Raw genomic sequence first — 24,839 nt, forward strand, 5'->3', positions numbered from 1 at the left:
CCTCCTCCTCTCTCCAGCGCTACTTTCAGCTCCCAAAGTCAGGGGCCTAGCTCAACATACCTTTCTGATGCCTTTCAGAAAAACAGAAACTGAACAAGGGTGCCTGGGACCATGGAGACACACAGAGCATCCAGGTGAGCCCTTCCCCGAGCTCAGTCTTGATGTATTCCTCTCTCCCTGCTTGACCTCTGACAAGTATGTCTTTGAACCCTTCTGGATCTGTTTCCTTTCTGTATCATGAAAGGCTAGACGAGATGCCCCTGAGGGCTGGTCCAGGGTAGCTCTAGCTGATGCCTGCTCAGTGCTCGGTGATGCTGGGGCAGGTCGGTGGGGGGTGAATCTGAGTCAGAAGTTACAAAGGGGAGCCTGAGGAGACAAAGGTAAGCCCCACTCACGCCTCTGGGCTGATCCTTCTTCCCTCAATAGTCCTCCCGGACCGGGCCGGATGATGATAGCATCTCCTTCTGCAGCCAGACCACGTCCTACACAGCTGAGAGCTCCACGGCAGAGGATGCTCTCTCCGTCCGCTCTGAGATGATCCAGCGCAAAGGTATCCACTCACCAGCCAGGACTGTTGGGCAGGAGAGGAGGTGGTGGGCACCCAGCACCTGCAGCTTTCCCTTTTCCTCCTAATCTAGTGTTTCCCAAGACTGTGATTCAGTGGATTCAGGAAACATAGTACCCTGTGTCCTCTTGGAGGTTCATAATGAGCATTAACCAAAAAGCAGGACAGTGAAGAGTTGAGAAACCTGGTTTTGAGCCTAGTGTTGCTATTTACAGCTGTGTGATCTTGGGCCAACACTTTACCTCTCTGTGCTTCTGTTTGATGTTCTAGAAAAATGAGGATAAGAATACGTACCTTATTGGAATGAATGCCAAGTGTTTAGCATGCTAACACATTTAATAAGTGTTCTCTAAATGGAAATCATCATTATTGACCTAGTAAAGGCTTCCAGAAGGCTTGCAGAAAAGTGTCTAGCTTTGTTTAACCCAGCTTTGCCCATGCCTACTTGACTGTGGAAACCTTTTCTCACAGAGTTCTTATTAATATTCTGTAAAAGTTGTGCTCTGCAGAATGTGCCCCGAGACCTGCTCTAACAGTTTCTCTCCCTGGACTCGCCCGCAGGCTCCACCTTCCGACCACATGACTCATTTCCCAAATCATCTGGAAAGTCAGGGCGCCGGCGACGAGAGCGGCGGAGCACGGTGCTGGGACTGCCACAGCACGTGCAGAAGGAACTCGGTGAGCGCCTGATGAGGAGGCTGTGGGCGGGCAGCCCTGGCCGCCCCGGCCGCCCCCTCTGCTGACTCCCACGCCCTCCTTGTCCATTCCAGGCCTGTGGAATGAACGTGAGGCACCAGGTACTCCTCGGCCTCCCGGTCCACGGGACGCTGTACGCATCCCCACGGTGGACGGCCATCTGGCGGGCCCGGCCTCAGGGCCAGGGGCCAGGGTGTCCCTGCAGGCGCTGGAAGCGGAGGCCGAAGCCGGTGCCCAGGCAGAGGCCATGCTGCAGCGCCACATCGACCGCATCTACCGGGATGACACGCTCGTTGGCCGATTCACGGGGCCCCGGCCCTTGCCACTGACCCGGCCCATGTCCCTAGCAGTGCCCGGACTGACCGGAGGGGCAGGGCCTCCAGAACCCCTGAGCCCGGCCATGTCCATCTCGCCCCAGGCCACCTACTTGTCGAAGCTGATCCCGCACGCCGTGCTGCCGCCCACAGTGGACGTGGTGGCCTTGGGCCGCTGCAGCCTGCGCACGCTGAGCCGCTGCAGCCTGCTCTCAGCCAGCCCGGCCTCCATCCGCTCGCTGGGCCACTTCTCCTCGGTCTCCAGCCCGCGGCCCCGCAGCCGCCACCCTTCCTCCTCCAGTGACACCTGGAGCCACTCTCAGTCCTCTGAGACCATTGTATCTGACGGCTCCACCCTCTCCTCTAAGGGTGGCTCAGAGGGCCGGCCAGAGGGCTCTGTGGCCAACAGTAACGTGGCGTCCCCTCCCCTGGGGGGCAGCGGGAGGGGCTCTCCCAGCGGGGGCAGCACTGCCGAGGCCTCGGACACTGTCAGCATTCGGAGCGGTGGCCAGTTGTCCGGCCGGAGTGTGTCCCTACGGAAGCTGAAGCGGCCCCCGCCACCTCCCCGCCGGACCCACTCGCTCCATCAGCGCAGCTCAGCAGCACATGATGGGCCCCTGGGGCTGCCTCCCAAGCCCGAGCGGAAGCAGCAGCAACAGCTGCCCCGGCCGCCCACCACTGGCGGCGGGTCAGAAGGGATGGGGGCAGCACCCTGTCCATCCAGCTCAGCAGGGAGCTGGGTGCCTGGCTTGTCTCCAGGTGGCTCCCGGCCTCCCCCACGCTCCCCAGAACGGACACTCTCACCCTCCAGTGGATACTCGAGCCAAAGTGGTACCCCTACCCTCCCTCCCAAGGGTCTAACAGGGGCCCCTGCTTCCCCAGGCAAGGCCCAACCCCCTAAACCAGAGCGTGTCACTTCCCTTCGATCTCCCGGGGCCTCGGTCTCCTCCTCCCTCACGTCTCTGTGTTCCTCCTCCTCTGATCCGGCGCCCTCAGACCGCTCTGGTCCGCACGTGTCGACTGCCCCGGGTGACAGGTTTGTCATACCTCCTCACCCCAAGGTGCCTGCCCCCTTATCCCCCCCTCCCTCTAAGCCCAAGGGCCCAAACCAAGCTGCCCCTGCTCCAGTTGCCCCTGCTGTGGTCCCTGGGCCCATCTCTACCACTGCTGCCAGCCCTGAGTGCCCACCTACTCCCCAGACATCCCTAACCCCACCTCAGGCATCTCCCGGTGCCTCCAAAGACCAGTCACCCCCACCATCCCCACCCCCATCTTATCACCCCCCACCGCCACCCACTAAGAAGCCAGAGGTGGTTGAGGAGGCCCTGTCTGCCCCGGAGACTGCTGAGGAGGCCCTCCAAGATCCCACCTGGCCCCCACCCCCGCCTCCTGCACCGGAGGAGCAGGACCTGTCCATGGCTGACTTCCCTCCACCCGAGGAGGCCTTTTTCTCTGTGGCCGGCCCTGAGCCTGCAGACCCTTCCCAGCCCCCGGAGCCCTCCTTAGCTACTGTCTCTTTCCAGAGCCAGCCCTGTGGTACCCCAGATCTTCCTCCAGCTCTGCCAGCCCCATCTGCTGCTGGTTCTGTCCCAGGGCTTCAGGCCAAGGTCCCTCGGAGGGAACCGGGGGGCTGCAGCAAGGGTGGTGGCCTTCCCAGGGAGGATGCTGGTGCACCCCTGGTCACACCCTCACTCCTGCAGATGGTTCGGCTGCGCTCTGTAGGCACTCCCACAGCGGCTCCAACTCCAGCGTCAGGGCCGTTGGCCCCCCAGAAGCCACTGCGAAGGGCCCTGTCAGGGCGGGCCAGCCCAGCGCCTGCCTCTTCAGGGCTCCACACTGCTGTTCGGCTCAAGGCCTCCAATCTGGCTGCCAGTGTGGGCCCTGTGAGTGCCCAGCCCAATGGACCCCCTGAGGCAGAGCCGCGGTCCCCTGCCTCTACGGCCAGCTTCATCTTCTCCAAGGGCACCAAGAAGCTGCAGCTGGAGCGGCCCGTGTCCCCTGAGACCCAGGCTGACCTCCAGCGGAACCTGATAGCTGAACTTCGGAGTGTCTCAGAGCAACGGCCACCCCAGGCCCCAAAGAAGCCACCTAAGGCGCCCCCGCCTGTGGCCCGCAAGCCTTCTGGGGGAGTCGCCCCCCCCACCTCCCCCAGCTTTCCTCGGGCTGAGCCCCTTCCTGCTCCTCCCACGAACGGGCTCCCCCATGCCGAGGACAGGACTAAGGAGGAGCTGGCAGAGAATGGAGGTGTCCTGCAGCGGGTGGGTCCAGAGGAGAAGCTGGGCCTGCCTGGCACAGGTACGGTGGGCAGGGAGGGGTGGGGTGTGGGTCCCATCACTGGTCATGGGAAACAGGTATCAGAAGTCCTGCCATTAGGGATTTGCTCTTGGATTCTGGTCTCGGGGTGCCTGGGAAGGGTGACCTGTCACCTCTGATGAGCTGCACTGAAGGAACATGGATTGTGGGGCTTCGGAGTCAGACCTACTGAAATTTGAAGTTTGAATTCCAACTTTGCCATTTTATCTACCCATCCTAGCCTCGGGTTCCTCACTGTAAAGTGTGAGGCAGCGACACATTATAGTGGCAGAGGGCACGTTTGTAAAATGTCCAGCCCAGAGCTGCTGTCGTGATCAGTAAAGTGAGGGGGTGAGGATGTGCCCTGGGCTCTTAGTGGTCAGAACCAAGCTAGAGGGTCCCTTGCTGAGTGTCCCTTCTTTTCTCTCCACAGACCCACAGAAAGAGCTGGTCTGACCACCAGGCACCTTGCTGGCACTGCTGACCCATCCCAGGAATACAATCTCAGGGACCTGAGCGGCTCCGAGGATGAGAGGATACGGCAGACACTTAACCTAATAGGGAGGACGCCTGCAGCCTTAACCTCCACGGCCTTCAATATTTACGCAAGCCTGGTGTGGCTCCTGTCCTCCAAGTCATCCGGCTCATGCCTTTTCCTGAATGGATTCACCTCTGGCAGCTGCCGCCTCAGTCTTGGCCTTAGCCTCATCTTGAAGGAGGTAGCTGGTGAGAGTGGGTGTCTGTGCCCCCTGCTGGCCTCAAGGCCACAGAATTGGGAACAGAACACCTCACTTGAGGTTTTTTTTTTTTTTCCTTTTTTAAAAAATGTCCAAATCATGCACATGCTGTAGTCCAGAATCAAAGCACTTTTGAAAAGTGGCTGCATGTCCATCCTCCAGGGCCCGCGAAGCCACATTCCAGGGGCCTGTTTACATGGCAGCGGCATCAGTCCCCAGCAGCCAGCCCACGGCTGGGACTAATCTGTCCCCCTCCTCCGATCCCGTTTGCAACTTTTCTTAGTTCTTGGAGGTAGGCAAGTCGTTGTATTCCCACAGGCTTCTCCAGGCTGGAGGCAGGAGTGGGGCTGTGGAATTCCAAAGCACAAAAGGTGCAGCGGGGGTTAGCCCTCCTGTGCCTCAACTTAGCACCAACCAGCCTCCTGCCTTCTGGTTCTGCCAGGTGCTCCATGCAGGGGACAGGAAGTGGGAGACTGCCAGGGCCCAAATGGGTGGGGGAGAAAGAACCAGAGGGGAGGTCCACAGGCTCTCTCTGTCCTCAGAGAGTGGGAGAACAGAGTAGAGAGTCACGTCATGGGGCACTTGGCCCTGTTTTACTTGATCAGGTTGGGGTGGGCGGGCACGACTCTTCAGAGGCCGGAGCCACAGGCCATGGCAAAGCTGGGTTCCTGTCACCTCAACAGGAAGTACTGAGGACATGGATGGAGGGGTGGGTCTGGCAGGGAAGAGCCTATTTGGGCAGCGGGCCCAGACCCGGCCCTATGGATTTCATCCTCTGACCTTTACTCTGCTCCAAGCACGTCCTTTCTGCAGCTGCCTTGCAGCACAGGTGGTTCCACTGGGGGGAGCTGACGTTGAGTGACAGGATGGGAAGCCAAAGGAGCATTCTATGACAGACTCTTCCCTAGTCAGTGAGGGGGAACTCAGCGCTCCTAGGGGTGGGCTGGGTGGTTCCCCCCTAGACATCAGCCTCTGCTACTGATCTCTCCTCCAGGAATTTTGCTGACCTTTCCACTTTCAACCTGTGCCACCTATCTTGGTAAGCTGGTTTCCTCACTGGGCCCGGTGGCTCCACGGGGGTGGCCCTAGTACCTCCTTCCACTGCAGCATGGCTGTCACCAGGTCACCCCTTCTGTCTTGATCCTCTTCCCTCAACAGTGACTCAGGCTTGAGCCAGGCAAGGGACCTTGCTTTTAGCTGCTTCTCCTCCACCCAGGAGAGAGGTTGACCCCCTCCCAGAAAAAGAGCTGGGAACACAGGGGATGTGGTCTGAGATCCCAGGTTCCTATGGCCCTCTCTCACTATTCTCTTCTCTCTGTAGCTATAAACCAATGTTCTTCCCTGCCCTTTGGGTAATGGAGAGCTGCTGCTGGGTATGTGTTGTGCCTGCCCAGTGAGTTGGGGAAAGAGGACAGTCAGTAGGCAGTCCTGCTCAGAGCTCCTGATTCAACCCCCTGGGAACCAGGAACCAGGAACCAGGACCAGGCCAAAGCTTCCATGACACCAGGCCCTGGCAGCAGCCTCGGAGCTGCTGGAGGTTGGAGGGAGCCCACCTTCTGTGTTTCTTTCCCTCCCCTCCCTATGTTACTGGAGCCCCTTGTCTTCAGTTAGATTCTTCTGAGCTTGTTTCCCCACTGGGTGGGACAGAGTAGAAAGGAGAAGGGAGGATCTCCAAGAGGCAATCCTTTTGTCCTCTTGGGTAAATGAGCTTGACCTAGTGCACATGGAGAGACCAAAAGCCTCTGATTTTTAATTTCCATAAAAATGTTCGAGAGAGGTGTGTGTGTGTGTGTGTGTGTATATACACACACACATATATATTTCTTTAAGTTTCTGAGTCTTTGATATGTCTATACAAACAATCTATTCCCTCTGCTCTGAAGCTGGAGTGATACACATGGAAAAAGCTCTGTGTGGGTTTCATTCGAAGATGTTAATTAAATGATTAAAACTTGGCTGTGGCTGCTGCTTCTTAATGGGGTGGGTCAAGGTCGTGGTCTGGGCCCACATTTAGAAGGGACAGTGTTCTGGACCCTAAAGTGAGCCTCTTCTTTTTAACACTGCTAAAGGGGAAGTCAAGGTGTCTGCCATCCAGCCTAGTCCACCCCCGCTCCCATTACAGGGTCAAAAGTCCAAGATACAAACAGCCCGAGGCTGGGTGAGGGGCCCAGAAGCTGCTACACACTGTGTTCTCCTTTCCTGAGATGGTGCAGCTCACAGACAGGTCCCGTCCAGACACCCTTGTTCAGACATTTTATTTGAAATTATGACAATGATACTTAGTGGTCCTGATTGAGATGCCTTATGGAGAAGTACCACACCCTCCCTGAAGAAAGAACCAGGCTGTGCCATCCAATAACACGCAGCTGGTTTAGGGAGTGTCCCCCCAGCAGGATCAAAGGGCAATCCAGGAGTCCCGGGGCAGGCTCTGCCCCCAGCGACAAGCCTCAGGGTTGGCAGGCATTGGGGAAAGGTGCCAACCACTTGGTAGACCACTAGGTTCTCTGTTTTCCCTTCCCTTCCCTTTTCAAATCCCACAGTTTCCTGTTGGGGAGAGGCTGTAATTAGCCCAGTTCAGGCACCAGATCCCAGCCAGAGGCACAGCTGCTGGGATAACGCTAGGAAAACTGGAAACCAATATTTTTCCAGTTACAAGGATTATGGCATAAACTTTTTCTGAGTTACATCATATTGAAACCAGATTTGTCAGGTCAGCTGCCAAGGGAAGAAGGTAGGGCTGCACTCCCTGCATTGCCTCGCTCTCATCACTACCTGGGAGGTCAGCCTCTCCCTGCAGCCAGACAGGGTGATCCTGGATCCTGGGGAGGCTGAGCTGCCCCTCACCAAGTCTTGCACCTCACAGAGTTCCAAACTTCCTGCTTCAGTGTCCTGGGAGATGGGTAAGCAGATGATGGATGGAGCAAATTAAGGAGACAGCAGGTGACTCAGGATGATGAGAGAAGGGAGGAAGACGCCAGGTTGGCTAGCTGATGTTCCCCCCTTTCAGTGATCTACAGGAGATGTACCCTAGCTTGGTCATGAAGTTGGTTTGCTTCCACTGTGCGATGCACTCCTCAGAAATTTTGAAGTCAGCCTGGATAAGAAAAACAACAACAAAAGTGATTATAGTGATGGTGGCAGGACTACAAGAAAACAAAGACTCTTACACTACTAGTAGTGTAAATTGACTCAACTTCTCTAAGGGCAGTTTGCGAAAAGCTTTCATTTCAAGGTATTTCTATCTTTTGCCTAAGGTGAGTTCATTTTAGGGGCTTAGTTTAAGAAAATAATCATGAATAAATACGAAGAGCTAGGTACCAGGACATCGATCGTAACATTCTAAGAGTGAAAAACTGAGAACCACCTCAATGTCTAATAAGGTTTGGGGTAAATTATGATCATTATGATATAATACTATATATATGTATGTATATGTGTGTGTGTGTGTGTGTGTGTATGGTTCTTCCCCCTACCTCAGTATTTAAGAAGATGGGGAAATCTTTGAGGCCTAAAGTTAAATTAAAAAAAAAAAAAAAAGAAGAAGAGGGACTTCCCTGGTGGTCCAGTAGTAAAGAATCTGCCTTCCAATGCAGGGGATGCAGGTTCGATCTCTGGTCAGGGAACTAAAATCCCACATGCTGCGGGGCAACTAAGCCTGCGCGCCACAACTACTGAGCTCACGCACCTCAACTAGAGCCCATGTACCGCAAACCATAGAGCCCATGCGCTCTGGAGCCCGTGTCACAACTAGAGAAGAGAAAACCCGCAGGCCACAACTAGAGAGAAGCCCGCGCCGCAGCGAAGAGCCTGCGCGCTGCAATGAGCAGATCCCACATGCCGCAAGGAAGATCCGACACAGCCAAATAAATAAATATTAAAAAAAAGAACAACAAACATGGTATGACTCAAACTATAAATATATTATCACTATGCATAGAGAAAGCCCAGAAAGGAATAATCACTAATGACATTTTTCTGCATCTCTAGGTAGCAGGACTATGGATGTTTTATTTTCTTCACTTTCCACTACATTTTAGCCATTTCTACAATGAAAATCTATTTTATAGCTAGAAAAAAATAGTGGATTCAAAAAACTGGCCTGGAAAACTAGGAAAGGGGGAGGGGACAAAGCCATTTGCCACTTGCAGGAGGATGGAGAGGTAGAAACCACTCTAAACGCCCTCCAAAAATACTGTCTAGTTGAGGAAACAAGGTACTAACTAGGAAGAGTCACACGTGTAGCGTTAGTTCCACGAGGAGAGTGAATCTCTGCTGCTTTATTCAATGATGTAGCCCAAGCACCTAGAACAGTGTCGGACACATATATTAGGGTGCTGAATGAATGAATGAATTCGGGGCAGGCCATGTGAGTCAATGCCCCTGAAGCAAAGAGAATGAGTGCTCTCAGATCAAGGTGGGCAGGAGGGACCCTGGGAGGGCTCTCATCCTGGCTCCATCATTTCCGGTGACCCTGTGTGGCCTTGGCAGGTATCCTGCCAGATAAATTGGGGATAATCTATCACAGACGGAAGGTCAAATGAGGAAATGTCTCAAGTCCCTGACACAGTGCCTCAAACAGTCTGTCAGTGCTCAGTACCTGTGAGGGCCCACAGGCTCCTCAGGCACCTCATTTGACAGGTCTGGAATGAAGAAGGAAGAGAGGGGCTTAGACACAGGAAGGCCCAGCTGGGAAAAGGGCAGGTGTGGATTCAGTAACAGAGCAATCTGGAGACAGTCCAGGCAGCCCTGGTATGAGGGAAAAAGTGCAGATTGTTACCTGCAATTTCTCAAAGACTTTCTTCTTGGGCTTAAGCTCTTCATCTGGTTGGCCTTTCTCATAGCCCTTCACAAACACTCGCTCACCAGGAGCAGAGCCAGCAGGAGGGTCCAGAGGCTCAACCTTGCGGCTTGCCCCTTCTCTGGGAAGACACACAGAACAAGACAAGAGTGAGGCTATGGACTGTCTCCAGCTGCCATGGAGGCCAAAGCACTGGGGCCTTTTCCTAGGGGCCTAATGGGATTTAGGGAACCCTCAGTGCCAGGGCCCTAGGAGTTCCTCACTGCTGTACTACGTCTCTGGATATCAACCGCATTGGGTTAACCAGGGCTGAACTAAAATTCTATGTCAGGAGAGACTCCAAAATCTGGGCTTTTAGGGGAGGAAGTATATGACATAACAGTCAGTGAACTGGGTCTGAATCCTGGTTTCACCTCTTACTAGTAGAGAGACCTGAGCATGCACACAGCTTAGAATCTTCAATTTCTGTTTTAATAAAGTTAACTTTAGGTAAAGTGCTTCATCCACGGCTCTTGTGCAATAAATAATCCCTCCATGCATCATCTTTTGGGTAGTGTTCTCAGGGCCTCCACCTGGCACGTGGAAGGGCAGCATGTGGGCTAATCCCCCCTCTTCCGGGCCTCCCCAGGCCCTGCGCTCCCCACCCCCCAAGTCCTCACTCACATAGAAGCACACAGAAGCATGCCTTGGGACTCGATTCCTCTCATCTTCTGGGGTTTCAGATTGCACAGCACCACCACCAGCCTGTCCTGCAGTTCCTCCCTGGGCGCAAACTGCACCAGGCCGCTCACCACAGTCCGTGGTTCAGCTTCCCCCACATCAATCTTCTCCACATACAGGCTGTCTGCATCTGGGTGCTGCCAGCAAGAGATGTCAGGCCCAGAGAACATCATAATGGAATGGATCATGGGGCCTGGTGAACCCTCTGACTCCAGAAAGGGGCATCCACTCCTTACTGAGGCCCTGGAGGAACCCTCTTAGCGCTAACTCTCCAGGTCCCAGGCAGCAGACATGAGAAGGGGCCCCAAAGAGGCAGATTTGAGTAACATGAGCCTAATTACTTGTGTTAGAAGTGGAAGGAACCTCTAACAGAGATTAAAATGGCCTGGACTGCCTGGGTGGCCACCATTATGGCCATGTGTGCACCAGATCAATCCCAGTCCTAGGGGGACTGGAAGACGGGAGGCAGCTGCTGGCTTCACCATCCGGAACAAGAGCATCAGCAGCTATTTCAAGGTAGTTTTGGTGGTTAGTCTAATATGGTGAAAAGCAAATCAATACTGGGAGAAAAAAATACCCAGACCACTGGTCCCAGGCCACTGGTTGCATAGCCATCTGCCTCTGGGAAAAAGAAAGTCCTCCCTTCACCATTTTCTGGGGTGGGGAGAGGGAAGGACAAAGTACCTGATCCAAGATAAGGCCTGTGGCTAGTCCAGACAAGCTGGGAGAGACCAGGTGAGTCAATCAGACTGGATTTGACGGATAAACAAGCTCCTTCTGACTAACATCCCTCCGTATTCTGAGTTCCTGGCTGTGTTTGTTTGAATAAGGTCCAGAGATAGCAAAGGGAAAAGCCTGATGCCTGGAATTAGATGCCTGGGTTCTGACTCGCAATATGACCTCAGGGATGTTACTTCCCATCCCAGGCCAGGTTTCCTCCAGATGGAAGCAGACAAACCTGACCCCTGTCTGCCTCTCCGGGACATGGTGGAAAATGAGTACCTTGTCCACACTTATGACTCTCCCCACACGTATATCCAGGCGGGATGGGATGACCTCCTCCGGTTCTGAATTCTTGGCTGGGCCTTTGGCAACTGGCTCTGGAGATAAGAAGAACCCAAGGCTCAGAACTCTCCTCCTTCCCATGACAGGTCAGCTGCTGATTCCCCCAAATGACACTAGCAGGACTTAGTGCAGAATCCCCAGAATCTACCCACTGAATTATACCTTCTTTAAAACAGGGCCGGCAGCCTTTGAGAAGTGACATGCCAGATTTCATCTCTCTCTCCTTCAGGTACTGGGCTGGAGGGGAGGGGAGGGGCCAAGTGTAGCTTTGCCACCATTCGGGCATTCCACATATATTCAGCCATTCCTCCTTTTCTGGCAGGGCCACACAAGACTCTTAATGTTATCTCAGCATCGTGGATGCGTGGCTGGCCAACTAAGAACCAGTCAGGAGCACGTGGAAGGGAACTGGGCAAATCTAGAGATGAGCTTCCCTGAGATGCTGCACAGACCCTGCCCAAGCAGCTGTGTTACCCTCATGGTCTAACCCAGTTGGTCTCCTTAACTGAAGAGGCAGATCTTGTGAAAGGATCAAAGTACATGTCTCAAACCAGCACTCACAGCAGTGTTGGTACAGCAGGATGTAATCACTTCATAGTACCGACCAAACCAAATTCAAGATGACTGGAGTTCCATTCCACCAGTCAACGGGGCATGACATTCCTGCACTTCAGACCACGCCCCCGCCCCCCGCCCCCCCCCCCCACCGGCTTCTCGGGCCTGAATTGAAGACAGACCCTTTTCTGAGGCCCACTGACAGGCTCTCTACCTGATGATGTCACCCCTCCCCCAAGCCCGACCCCTCCCCAGCTGGCCTTACTCTGCTTCGAGGGATCTGGGTAGGCAGCGCTGGACAGTTTCTTTAGTGCAGGGGTATTAAACTTTTCCCGGATGGGATCCAGCAACTTGTTGAGGGCGACTTCAACAGAATTCTTTAGGTCTCCAGGGTGCACAACCTGCAAGTGTACAAGGCCAGGTGAGAAGGGGCACTGGAACAGGTGAACTGGGCATAGGACACCTGAATCTACTAAGAATAATATGCATATAGGATGCAGGGTGTTTCCTGAGCAGGGTCTTATTTGAACCTCAGAACAAGCTTGTGAAGCTGGTAGAGCAGAGAAGGGGAAATAGGTTCAAAAGGTTATCTAATATGTCCAAGACCCAGGTCTTTTGACATTGAATTCCACACTAACTTGAGGGTTTTTAGAGGCTGAATGTTTTTTTTTTTGTTTGTTTTTTGTTTTTTTTGCGATACGTGGGCCTCTCACTGTTGTGGCCTCTCCCATTGCGGAGCACAGGCTCCGGACGTGCAGGTTCAGCGGTCATGGCTCACGGGCCCAGCTGCTCCGTGGCATGTGGGATCTTCCTAGACCGGGGTACGAACCCGTGTCCCCTGCATCGGCAGGTGGACTCTTAACCACTGCGCCACCAGGGAAGCCCTGAATGTTTTTAATTGACTTCTTCTAGTCCCTCCATTTATGCTCAGAGTAGTGGCGTAAAGCACGTGTTATTTACAGGTAGGGAAACGTTCACATAGGGAACCCCGGAGCTAGAGACAGTCTGAGGGGGGAGCTGAGTGAGCAAGAAGGAAGAACAGGCCTTTGGAGTTAGAGCCTGGGGTGAGAGTCCCAGCTAGCTGGGTGACCCCCAACCAGGCACTTAACCCCTCTGAGCTTTGGATTCTTTGCTTAAAAAATGAAAATAACAATACCTTTACCTCCTAGAGTCAGAATAAGGATTAAATCACTTAACATGGGTAAAAATGGTGAGTAGTGCTAGTACATGGTAGGAGCTCAGTAATTCCATTTTTTCTTCTCGTGTCCTGTGACTACCACTTTTACATCCCAAATCTGGCCCCAAAGGATCTTCTAAGATATTCTGAGGGGACGTCCCCTAGGTATGAATACATGTAATAAAAAAATGCCTATGTTTTTGTTTCTGATGTTATTCCTTCGTTTCCTCGGGAATGTTTCATTTTTTTAAAAAATAAATTTATTTATTTTAGGCTGCGTTGGGTCTTCATTACTGCACGTGGGCTTTCTCTAGTTATGGCGAGCGGGGGCTACTCTTCGTTGCAGTAGGCATGCTTCTCATTGTGGTGGCTTCTCTTGTTGTGGAGCCTGGGCTCTAGGTGTGAGGGCTTCAATAGTTGTGGCACGTGGGGTCAGTAGCTGTGGTGCACGGGCTTAGTTGCTCCGCAGCATGTGGGATCTTCCAGGACCAGGGCTTGAACCTGTGTCCCCTGCACTGGCAGGACGATTCTTAACCACTGTGCCACCCAGAGAAGTCCCGAATGTTTCTTTTTTTTTTTGCGGTACGCAGGCCTGTCACTGTTGTGGCCTCTCCTGTTGCGGAGCACAGGCTCCGGACATGCAGGCTCCGGACGCACAGGCTCAGTGGCCATGGCTCACGGGCCCAGCCGCTCCGCAGCATGTGGGATCTTCCCGGACTGGGGCACGAACCCATGTCCCCTGCATCGGCAGGCGGACTCCCAACCACTGCACCACCAGGGAAGCCCCCGAATGTTTCATTTTTAATAGAAAAGATTTAGACCTGCACTGTCCAATATGGTAGACACAAGCCTCATGTGCATATTTAAATGTAAGTTAAAATTCAGTTCCTCAGTTTACTGGTCACATTGTGAGGTTCAACAGACACATGTGGCCAGTGGTGGCTGTGTTAGTACAGACAGAACATGTCCACCATCACAGAAAGTGCTGCTGGTTACGCTGTCAGGCTCTTTCTTCAGAAGCGTTTCTTCTATTCCATCTCATCAGTCCCATAAAGGACTGTTCACAGGGTTGAGGAGTGGGGTGTGGGTTCTGTGGCCTCTGCCTCAGATGGGTTTCAGAGCAGTAGCTGCCAAATGTCCAAAAAATGGGCCTTAAGGGCCCTCAGACCTCAGGGGTCATTGAGTCTTTTCTTCCACTTGGTGCTCAAACCCTCATACAACCTTGCCTCCAGTGGTCCTCTGGCCTCTGCCTGAACACCTCAGTGATGGGGAATGCAAGGTCAGGCCAGGCAGCCCTGCCCATCACCACACCATTGAGGCCACTAGAAAGTTCTTCAAGCCTAAACAAGCCTCCCTGTGGTTTCCACCCGCAGCCCTAGTTCAGCCGTCTGGTGCCACAAGAAGGAACCTCACCCCTCGCCCAGGAGAGCCCTCCCTGTGTTCAAGGATGGGTGAACACATGTTTGCTTCCCAGCTCAACACGCCCAGTTCTTTCAGCTGTGCTTTGTGACACAGTTTGCAGTCTGTTCCCTATCATGGCATCCTTCCTCTCCCCACCAACACACCCCAGATTGTCAAATAAACCTCACACAATTGAAGTCCAGGGCTGAATGCACAACCCCAAAGGTACTCAGAACAATGCAGAACTGAACGGATGATCAACTCCCTGGTTCCAGACTCTACATTTCTGATGACTGAGGCCTAGACCTCATGAACATTTCTGACAGCCCCGTCACATTGCCGCTTCAGCCCAAATTCAGTCAGTCAAGACCCCTCCTTTCATTCCCCATACACACTGTTATCACTCCTTCCCTTCATGATCTGGCCTACCTCCCTCTCCCACAGTGCCCCCCATCACCTTGTAGACTCTAGTCAGACGAAAGCACTTGTGATTCCTTAGACACCATGCTGTTTTCATCTTACCACATCTGTGCACAATGCATTCCCTCACAGGTTTCCTCATGAACTCCTAATCCTCAAGTGAAACGGTGTTTGGATGTTGTCCCCTCCACGAAGCTTTCCCAGACAGCCAGGTAATCACTTCCTCCTGTTCTATTTCTGGACCATGTATACTTGGTACAGTAACCAGTAAATGATTATATATTTACATGTCTGCCTCTCCTATGGACTATGAGCTTCATGAGGATTTAATCCTCTTTGTAATGCCAGCCCCTAGCATGGTGCCAAACACATGCGAACCTAGTGAGTCTTTTGTTAAATTGTTTGTCGAAATGAATAGTATTCTCTTTTCTGTGCTTTTATAGCTGTGTCTCTTTTCTGAACCTTGATTTTGTACCTGTCCCTGAAATGCTTCATCTTGTTGAGTTTGTCGGTCCTTCATTCCAGCTTAAGTCCTTTGGAGTGTGATTAGGACACCAATATATTAGTTTTGTGCCATTTGCTACTCTAATCCATGAACCACGTGGATCTAAGCCATTAATACAAAATATATGGACCCAAGAGCATGATGACAGAGCCCTGTGGCATGTAACAAGAAACCTGGCAAGGCCACATGGAGAGATTTGTCAGAATGAGTTCAGTGGGGATTACTCCTCCTCTGGTATTACCTCATCAGCAAAGTCCTTTTCCAGGTCCAAGTAAGCTGTGTAGGTTTTGTTTCCACCCCATTTTTCATCTCGAAGGATCACGAACTCTATAAGAAAAAGGATCCATGCCAACAAACTCACTGATAATGGCAAGTCAGCATTCCTGGCCCAAATGTATGGGTATCTGTAGTTTCTGCCATATATTTTGAACTTCATCATATGGCATTTTATTGTTTTTAAATTGGATGAGTGGCAATGTTGTATACCCAGCTAGCATCCAAGCTTGGGGGAACGATCGTGTCTTTCATCTCTTTTGTATTCCTCTAGTCCACTTGCCTGACCCCTTCATTTCTAGCACCCCTGCTCACCCTGACACCCCACTTAGAACCTACCCTGTTAACAAACACACAGACAACTCAACGATATCCCCACTTCAATCACACATTAATATATGAGAAATCAGAGCAGAGAATCGGGGAAGCCAGCCCCTGGAGGAAGACTCTGTGACAAACCACAAGTATGATCACAGCACTGGTTTTGCTATTTCAGCCTGGCCTCCGAGAAGAAATCAGGCAGTATCTTACCAGACTTGAGGGGAAAGAGGACGTGCTTGATGAAGGACAGAACGCCGTTGTTCTCCACGTTCCCTGGCTCACAGAAGGCCTTCTTCAGTTTTTTCTTCACATCCTCTTTCCGATCCAGGAGATCTATCTTGGACTCCTAGAAGCCAGGGAGGAGAGGAGGACCTCTTGTGGTTGAAAATGAGAATATGCTCAACTAATCTGTATTTTAATTTTTTTGGACAAAGATTTAAACATTAAATGACTTTAACAAAAGCAGAATTAATCGGAGTGAAGGACCACTCACAATACTAAATAAAAATATTTTAATATTTCTCTCTTCTTCCCAGGCCTTATTTGCAGCATATGGAATCGTTATAAATTTGCAGCTGGAGAATAAACCTCCTGTGTTTTTTCACTTGAGACTGCATCGTAAGTACTTTTGAGTGGCTACCTAGTCTTCGCTTGTAATTTTTATGCTGTATTATATTCCCAATTATTAGTGACAACATAATTTATTTGGCAATTTCTAAACTGTTAGATTATGTTCTCATTTTTACAAACTATATACAATGCTACGATGAACATCTTTGCAGAGGTCCTTTTGCCTTCTCTAGGATTACAGCTACCAAAAACTGCTAGGCCCCAAGCTGTTTTCTGACAGGCATATATCAAGTGACATTGCCATCAGCAGCGTGTCAGAATACTTGTTTCACAGCCATCACCAACACCAGGTATTAGGTATTATCTAGAGCCATTTGTCCTTTTTAGGGTAACAGGCTTTGTTTCTTATTTTGGAGTGAGTGAACTCAACGCCCATTTGTGTCCAGTGGTTACCAAGCTCTGGTTAACATATGACTGTATGTGAATCACCTGGGGTGCTTAAAAAACACAAATTACCGGCTCCACCCAAACCTAATAAATCAAAATTTCTTGGGGTTGGCCCAGGCATTTGTATTTTAGAAAGCTCTGAACGTGATTCTGCTGCAGTCACATTTAGGAACTGCTGCTGGCACTGATTTCCAGGATGAAGATATGGTGAATGTTACTAAATAGGGTGAGTGATAGACTTTGTCAGAGAAACAACTGACACATAGGACATTTTAATGAGAGAAAAAGGAACGAGTCTATTCCTTAAAAAATAACAATAATGGTTTCTATGCCTATATTTACCAATCCATGATCAGACAAAGATCTAGAAATCAGACTTAAAGCACTAGATGAGTGTCCAAAAATGACTCCAATCAGAATCAACTAGTAAGCTTTGAAAGAAAATACAGATTCCTGAGTTGTTCCCCAGAACCACTTTATCAGAATCTCTAAGGACAGAGCCTTAATCAACTCTCTCTCTCTCTCTCTTAAAAGTCCACTAATTCTTCTATTCTGTACCTTAGTGATCAGAACAAAACTGCACTTTCCCCAACCAGGACTTTTAAATGTTAAAAAACATATTTATCAAAATCATTATATTAAACATCACCCTAAGAATCCAGATGCTAACTGGTGTCAACAAGGACATACTGTATAGCACAGGGAACTCTACCCAATATTCTGTAATAATCTATATGGGAAAAGAATTTGAAAAAGAATGGATATATGTGTATGTATAATTGAATCACTTTGCTGTACACCTAAAACTAACACAACATTGTAAATCAACTATACTCTAATATAAAATAAAAATTAAATTAAAAATAAAAAGATGCTCAGGACTTTCCTGATGGCACAGTGGTTAAGATTCTGAGCTCCCAATGCAGGGGGCCTGGGTTTGATCCCTGGTCAGGGAACAATATCCCACATGCATGCCGCAACTAAGAGTTCGCATGCCACAACTAAGGAGCCGGTGAGCCACAACTAAGGAGCCTGCCGGCTGCAACTAAGACCCAGCGCAACCAACCAACCAAATAAATAAATAAATAAAATATTTTTTAAAAAAGATGCTAATTGGTGAAATGCAACCACAGCTTTCTCATTAATAAGGCTGACTTTTATCACAGTTCTATGGGTGAAGAAACTACTTTTGCTTGTACATTTTTTTTTTTTAATTTATTTTTGGCTGTGTTGGGTCTTTGTTGTTGCACGGGGGCTTTCTCTAGCTGTGGCGAGCGGGGGGCTACGCTTCATTGCGGTGCGTGGGCTTCTCATTGCAGTGGCTTCTCTTGTTGCAGAGCATAGGCTCTAGGAGTGTGGGCTTCAGTAGTTGGGGCTCACAGGCTCTAGAGCACAGGCTCAGTAGTTGTGGTGCACGGGCTTAGTTGCTCTGCGGCATGTAGGATCTTCCCGGACCAGGGCTTGAACCCGTGTGCCCTGCATTGGCAGGCAGACTCTTGACCACTGCACCACCAGGGAAGTCCCTTTGCTTGTACTTTTCATCAGCAGCGGTAAAACTTAAAATTATGACTGGATCTCATCAGGACTGCTCCCTGGGTCCTTCAATACTCAAGAACCACTGGAATTAACTGGATAACTTAAGACTTCTTATAGCTCAGATATTTGAGAATTTTAGTTAGCCAGGTTACTGTTCTTTCTAATCCTCAATTTCTTCATCTCTTGCTGAAGATTTCTCAACTCAAGTCAGAGCTGGCAACCTACCTCTTCTGAAGAGCTCATTTTGCTGCCAGTTAACCCTGGAACCATAGGATTCATCAGGTGGACCCGTTTTGAGTAGCCAAGTGCAGGGAGGTACTAGGGGGTTAGAAAGAAACACACGAAAGCAGATATTAGTATGAATTCCTCCTCGGTGCCCCGATCTCATCTAACCTGGCCTGCCATGTAACAGTTTGATATATTCGTGCCAATCTTTTTTTTCTACTGAATATATAACTTTTCAGTGGTGATCATAATATTAACAAGGGTTTTTTTTCCTACTGTTTTTCTATTAGTATTACATTGTGAGGCTATTGGACTTACCCTACTGCCATAAACAACTCTAAAAGCTGGAAATATAGAAATATTCCATTTCTATAAGCTGCAAATAACCATTTGCAGACATTAGACAGCAACAAGCGTAGGGCTACAAATCTTGAGAGAAGGGAGCTAGGTGACCCTACATCCACCCTGGCTTTCTCCTTGAGGGCATTTTTTTCAAACTGAGTGCTGAGAAAAAAGAGACCAAGCAGAGAGCAGCAGTCTGACTAAGCAGAGGAAATAAGAGATTGGAATTCAGGGCTACCAGGAGGCTAGGATCTGGGGAGGGTTCCAGAGAGAAGGGAGCCCCCTCCAAAAATCTAGGTCAAAGTTCTCCATTGCCTTCTTGATTGACTCATATCTGTGCGTTCATTCGGAGAGACAGCAGGAAGCCCAGCAGAGAACAGGCTCTGGGAGGCTGGAGACCTGAACAAATTTTAGGGGCTCCACAGTGCTGGGGAGACAGAAGTTGAAGTTTAGGTCCAATCAACGCAGAGAGGGCTTTGTGAACACCCTGAGATTTCAGGTTGAGGCCCCAGAAAGGCCACATACTAAGATAAGGTCCATATTATGGGAGTAAGAGCAAACTGAAATAGACCTATTCTAACAAAGCCTAAAACCCACCCTTGACAGAATCAAGGTGACAAGTCAGTAATTAAACAGAAAACATGCACTCTAGAAATATAATTCAGAGCCTCTACAGCATATCTATGGTGTCTCTGATATACTGAAAAGTACTAGAAATGGGAAGCAGAAAAAAAATGACTAATAGTCAAGAGGAAACAGTCAATAAAAGCAGACGCAGAAATAATCCAGATACTGGAATAAGGAGATCAGGATGTCAAAATAACTACGATTGGTGTGTTAAAGGAAACAGAGGAAAAGATGGACAAAATGGATAAAAGATGGAGAACTATAAAAGAGAATTGGAATCTATAAAAAAGAATCAAATGGAAGTTCTAAAATGGCAGTGTACAATACTGGATGGATTTAACAGAAGACAGGATTAATGAACATGAAGAAAAATCAATACACAATAACCAAACTAAAGCACAGAGGGAAACAACAGAACAGGCTATGAGACATGTGGGACATGATCAACAGGTCTCATCTGTGTAAAATTAGGGTCTCAAGAGGAGAGACAGTGGATTCCCTGGTGGTGCAGTGGTTGAGAATCTGCCTGCCAGTGCAGGGGACACGGGTTCGAGCCCTGGTCCGGGAAGATCCCACATGCCACGGAGCAACTGGGCCCGTGAGCCACAACTACTGAGCCTGCGCATCTGGAGCCTGTGCTCCGCAACAGGAGAGGCCACAACAGTGAGAGGCCCGCGCACTGCGATGAAGAGTGGCCCCTGCTCACCGCAACCAGAGAAAGCCCTCGCACAGAAACGAAGACCCAACGCAGCCAAATAAATAAATAAAATGAATTTATTAAAAAAAAAAAAAGAGGAGAGACAGAAGAGGACAGAAACAATATTTAAAGGAAATAGTAGGGGACAATTTTCCAAATGTGATGAAAATATCAACCCATAGACTCAAGAAGCACAGCAAAATCCAAGCAGGATAAATACAAAGAAAACTAAAGCTAAAAACACCATTGTCAAATTGCTAAAAATCAGAGGAAGAGAAAACATTAAAAGCAACCAGAGAAAAGATATACTATCTGCAAAGGAGAAACAATGATACTTACAGGTGACTTTTCAATGGAAACTATAAAAGCCAGAGGCAACAGGACAACTCCTTAAAATGCTAAAAGAAAATAACTGCAAACCTAGAATTTTATACCCATTGAGAGCCAAGGGAAAAAAACCAAAAACCAAAAAGAAAGCAAAGGAAAGATGTCCTCAGACAAAAGAAAGCGGAAAGAACTCATTACCAAGAGACCTGCATTGCAAACACAAAACACAAAGGAGTCTTTAGGCCAAAGGAAAATGATCCCAGAGGGAAGCACAGAGGCACAGAACCGCAGGAAGAAATCAAGAGTATCAGAAAGGGTAAGTGGGGGTAAATATACATGAAAATGGACTGTTTAAAAAACAATTATAATCAAGTCTTTGGGATTTAAAATATATGTAAAAATGAAATATATAACAACAGCACAAAGGGCAGGAGGGCGTTAAATGGGGTAAAACTGTTGTAGGTTCTTGCATTGTTGCGAAGTGGTAAAAATATCTAACAAACTGTAATAAATTATAAAGACAGATGTTGCAATCTCTAGGGCAGGGCTGGGTAAAACTTTTCTGTAATAGGTCCAAAAGATAATAAATATTATAGGCTCTGTGGGCCACATGTGGTCTCCACTGCATATTCGTTTTCATTTTTTTTTAATAGCCATTAAAAAACATAAAAACCATTCTTAGAGCTTCTGAGTCATACAAAAACAGGCCATAGGCCATATCTTTGCTAGAATAATAAAAGGTTCAACTAAAAAGTTAATAGAGGAGATAAAATGGAATGAGAAATACTTGAATAATAATAAAAATACATGGACTGTAAACATTTCCCCATTTATTAAATATATCCAAAATCCATTTTGAAATATTATATGATATCCCACTGTTTGGGGACTTCCCTGGTGGCGCAGTGGTTAAGAATCCTCCTGCCAATGCAGGGGACACGGGTTCAAGCCCTGGTCCAGGAAGATCCCACATGCCATGGAGCAACTAAGCGCATGCGCCACAACTACTGAGCCTGCACTCTAGAGCCCATGAGCCACAACTACTGAAGTCCACGTGCCTAGAGCCCGTGCTCCGCAACGAGAAGGCACTGCAATGAGAAGCCCGCGCACTGCAACAAAGAGTAGCCCCTACTCGCCACTAGAGAAAGCCAGCGCGTAGCAACAAAGACTCAACTCAGCCAAAAATAAATAAATAAATAAATAAATAAATTAAAAAATCCCACTGTGAGGACTTATCATAACGTATTTAACCAATCCCTTGCCATTGAATGTAAGTTTATTTCCTAGATTTTGATTTAATTTGATAACATAACAAATACTTTTATACGTAAGTCAAGCTGCACTTTAATTTTTTTTTAAATTTTGGCTGCGCCACATGGCTTGCAGGATCTCAGTTTCCCCACCAGGGATTGAACCTGGGCCATGGCAGTGGAAGTGCCGAATACTAACCACTAGACCACCAGGGAACTCCCAAGTTGCACTTTTAAAATTATATCTTGAGGACATATTTGTATAATTATTAGGACAAAGGGTAGAAACATTATAGAGTCATCAAGTCACCCATCAGGAATTTACATTTTTACTAGCAGTGTTTTCTCTACTCCCTTTACCAATACGAGGTTTTGAGAAGCTTTCAAAAATACCAACCACTTCTCAATAGCCCCTTTCAACTTACTCAATTCTTTCCCAGAAAAGAAGTATTATGGGTTTGTGCTAATTTCCTCTTTTAAACCCTGTTAAATCTCATCTCAGAGATGAGTCCTTTATTTAAGATCCAGAGCAATATGGACCAAATGGTCTGGGAAAGAACAGTAGTTCTGACTGGTGTTGCCTTTCCCTGGAAACTGAGCTATTAGGAAAGAAGCAAAAAAGAAGAAAAAAAAAAAAAAGAAGAAGAAGCAAATGCAGCAGCTTTGGGGGCAGCTTCCTGGTGGCGGCAGCAAGAGCACACAGGCTTTTGAGTCAGACAGATCTGAATGCTAATTCCTGCTCAGTCACTAACTGTGTGATACTGGACAACTTTCTCATCTGCAAAACAAGGAGAATAATACCTACCATACCATATGATTGCTGGCACTGGCACATTCAAGAAACTTTAATGCACACCTCTGCGGGTCAAAAGAAAAAATGATAGGAAAAAGAGGACACTAACCTTCTCCGCAAAGGTGAAAATCTTTCTCTGGTCAACTCCTCCAAACTGGGCATCTACTTTCAAATACTCTTCATCCAAGGCCTGTGCAAAGAAACACATGAGCATAAACTCCTACTGTATTTCCTCTGTATGGGTCTAAGAAATCAGAAACTTTAGAAAACCACTAAAATTTTCCGAAGGTAGAACCATGAAGCAAATAAGCAGCACTCAGCCTTCCTGTTGGCTTCAAGAGCTAGATACACATTTGCTGAGTGCCTGCAGTGAACAATATTCGATGTGGAGGTCACGGGGTAAAAAAATAAGAAGAGCCTCTGCTCTCAGGAAGCTCACAATCCAGTGAGGAAGGGAGAGAAGACATATCATAGTCATGTCAAAGGTACCTAATGAATAAGGCAGCCTGTGACAAGTGTCAAATAACTGGCATAAGAAGGAAGTCCTGTGAGAGCTCAGAAAAAAGGGGCAAGACTGAACTAGTATAAACAAACAGTTACTATCACTTATTAGATGTCAGGCCTAGTGCCAGTCCTGTGGATGCAGAGATGAATCAGACCCAGATTCTACCTTCAAGAAGCCAATTAACTAGCTGGGGAGAGAGACACGTGAATACGTAATTTCTATACAGCATGCCAAGGGCTAACTTACATGTTCATTTAAGGAACATGCTAACACGAAGAAAGAAATTATTATCTCTGTTCAGACTGGTGGTGGTGAAGGCTTCCTAGAATCAGATTGTGGGCTGAGCTTGGTTTTGAAGAATATATAGATGTTTTTCACCATGCAGAGGAAACAGAATGTGAGAGGGCACAGAGGTGTGAAGTGTTTAGGCAAATTATGAGTGATTCAGTCTGCAAAAGCACAAACTCCAAGGGATGTGGGAAGTGGTGAGTGATGAGGTTAGAAAAGTTGGTAAAGGGCTTCCCTGGTGGCGCAGTGGTTAAAAATCCGCCTGCCAATGCAGGGGACATGGGTTCGAGCCCTGGTCTGGGAAGATCCCACATGCCGCGGAGCAACTAAGCCCGTGCTCCACAACTACTGAGCCTGCACTCTAGAACCCGTGAGCCAAAACTACTGAGCTCGAGTGTCACAACTACTGAAGCCTGCGCGCCTAGAGCCTGTGCTCCGCAACAAGAGAAGCCACCGCAATGAAAAGTCCGCGCACCGCAATGAAGAGTAGCCCCCGCTCACCGCAACTAGAGAAAGCCCGCGCAATGAAGACCCAACGCAGCCAAAAAATTAATTAATTAATTAATTTAAAAAAAAAAAAAAAAAGAAAAGTTGGTAAGGACCCTGAATGTCATGTGAGGGTGCCTAGCAACATCCTGGACAGTGAATGATTTTAAGGAGGGAAGAAACATGATTCACGCACTGCAGAAAAATCACACCAGTAAGGCGGCAGAGTGTGGAGTGGTGGCCTGAGGACTAGAGATAAAGAAAACGGCCGGAAGGGTGCTGTGAGAGGCCAGGTGAGAAATAACAATGAACCAAGTCGGTGAGGATGTAGAGCAAGAATGAATTTAAGAGATTTTTAAGAAATAGAATTGATAGGGCTTCCCTGGTGGTGCAGTGGTTGAGCGTCTGCCTGCCGATGCAGGGGACACGGTTTGTGCCCCGGTCCCGGAAGATCCCACATGCCGCGGAGCAGCTGGGCCTGTGAGCCATGGCCGCTGAGCCTGCGCTCCGCAACGGGAGAGGCCATAACAGTGAGAGGCCCGCGTACCGCAAAAAAAAAAAAAAAAAAAAAAAAAGAAATAGAATTGATAACATTTAGTGTCCGATTGGATTCAGGGGGAGAGGAAGAGAAGGTAAGCAAGCAGTTAGAATGTGAGAACAGCATTGTTCAACAGAACTTTCTGTGAGGATGAATACATTCCATATCTGTGCTGTCCAACAGGTTAGCCTCTAGCCACACGTGGCTTGTAAGCAAACTGAAATAACAGCCAGTGTTACTTCAATAGCCACATATGACTATGACAAGAGGCTACCATAGTGGACACTGTAGATCTAGAGTGCCTGACCAAGGGAAGACTTGATTTTCTTTTCTTTCTTTCAACTTTTTAAAAAAAATTTATTTTTTAAA

At 48.8% G+C, this 24,839-nt stretch overlaps 2 protein-coding genes across 3 annotated transcripts in view; one reads left to right on the top strand and one right to left on the bottom strand.

Moving 5' to 3' along the window:
- The window catches only part of NHSL3 (NHS like 3), a 29,028-nt gene extending 22,469 nt beyond the window's left edge, over positions 1-6,559 (top strand). For both annotated transcript variants that reach the window (XM_060089400.1, XM_060089399.1), the window contains exons 3-7: positions 79-134; positions 427-550; positions 1,127-1,243; positions 1,336-3,870; positions 4,301-6,559. In XM_060089400.1, the coding sequence (XP_059945383.1) occupies positions 79-134; positions 427-550; positions 1,127-1,243; positions 1,336-3,870; positions 4,301-4,323 (2,855 nt within the window). In that variant the 3' untranslated portion in view covers positions 4,324-6,559. The remainder of the gene's footprint in view (positions 1-78; positions 135-426; positions 551-1,126; positions 1,244-1,335; positions 3,871-4,300) is intronic.
- A 281-nt stretch (positions 6,560-6,840) lies between these two features.
- YARS1 (tyrosyl-tRNA synthetase 1) overlaps positions 6,841-24,839 on the bottom strand; it is a 31,081-nt gene continuing 13,082 nt past the window's right edge. The window contains exons 5-13 of the mRNA XM_060089409.1: positions 22,763-22,843; positions 18,618-18,710; positions 16,050-16,185; positions 15,487-15,572; positions 12,008-12,143; positions 11,125-11,222; positions 10,066-10,259; positions 9,382-9,523; positions 6,841-7,698 (exon numbers count right to left, since the gene is read on the bottom strand). Of these exons, the coding sequence (XP_059945392.1) occupies positions 7,588-7,698; positions 9,382-9,523; positions 10,066-10,259; positions 11,125-11,222; positions 12,008-12,143; positions 15,487-15,572; positions 16,050-16,185; positions 18,618-18,710; positions 22,763-22,843 (1,077 nt within the window). The 3' untranslated portion in view covers positions 6,841-7,587. The remainder of the gene's footprint in view (positions 7,699-9,381; positions 9,524-10,065; positions 10,260-11,124; positions 11,223-12,007; positions 12,144-15,486; positions 15,573-16,049; positions 16,186-18,617; positions 18,711-22,762; positions 22,844-24,839) is intronic.

This window comes from Mesoplodon densirostris, chromosome 2 (genome assembly GCF_025265405.1).
Source record: "Mesoplodon densirostris isolate mMesDen1 chromosome 2, mMesDen1 primary haplotype, whole genome shotgun sequence".
Lineage (NCBI taxonomy): Eukaryota > Metazoa > Chordata > Mammalia > Artiodactyla > Ziphiidae > Mesoplodon > Mesoplodon densirostris.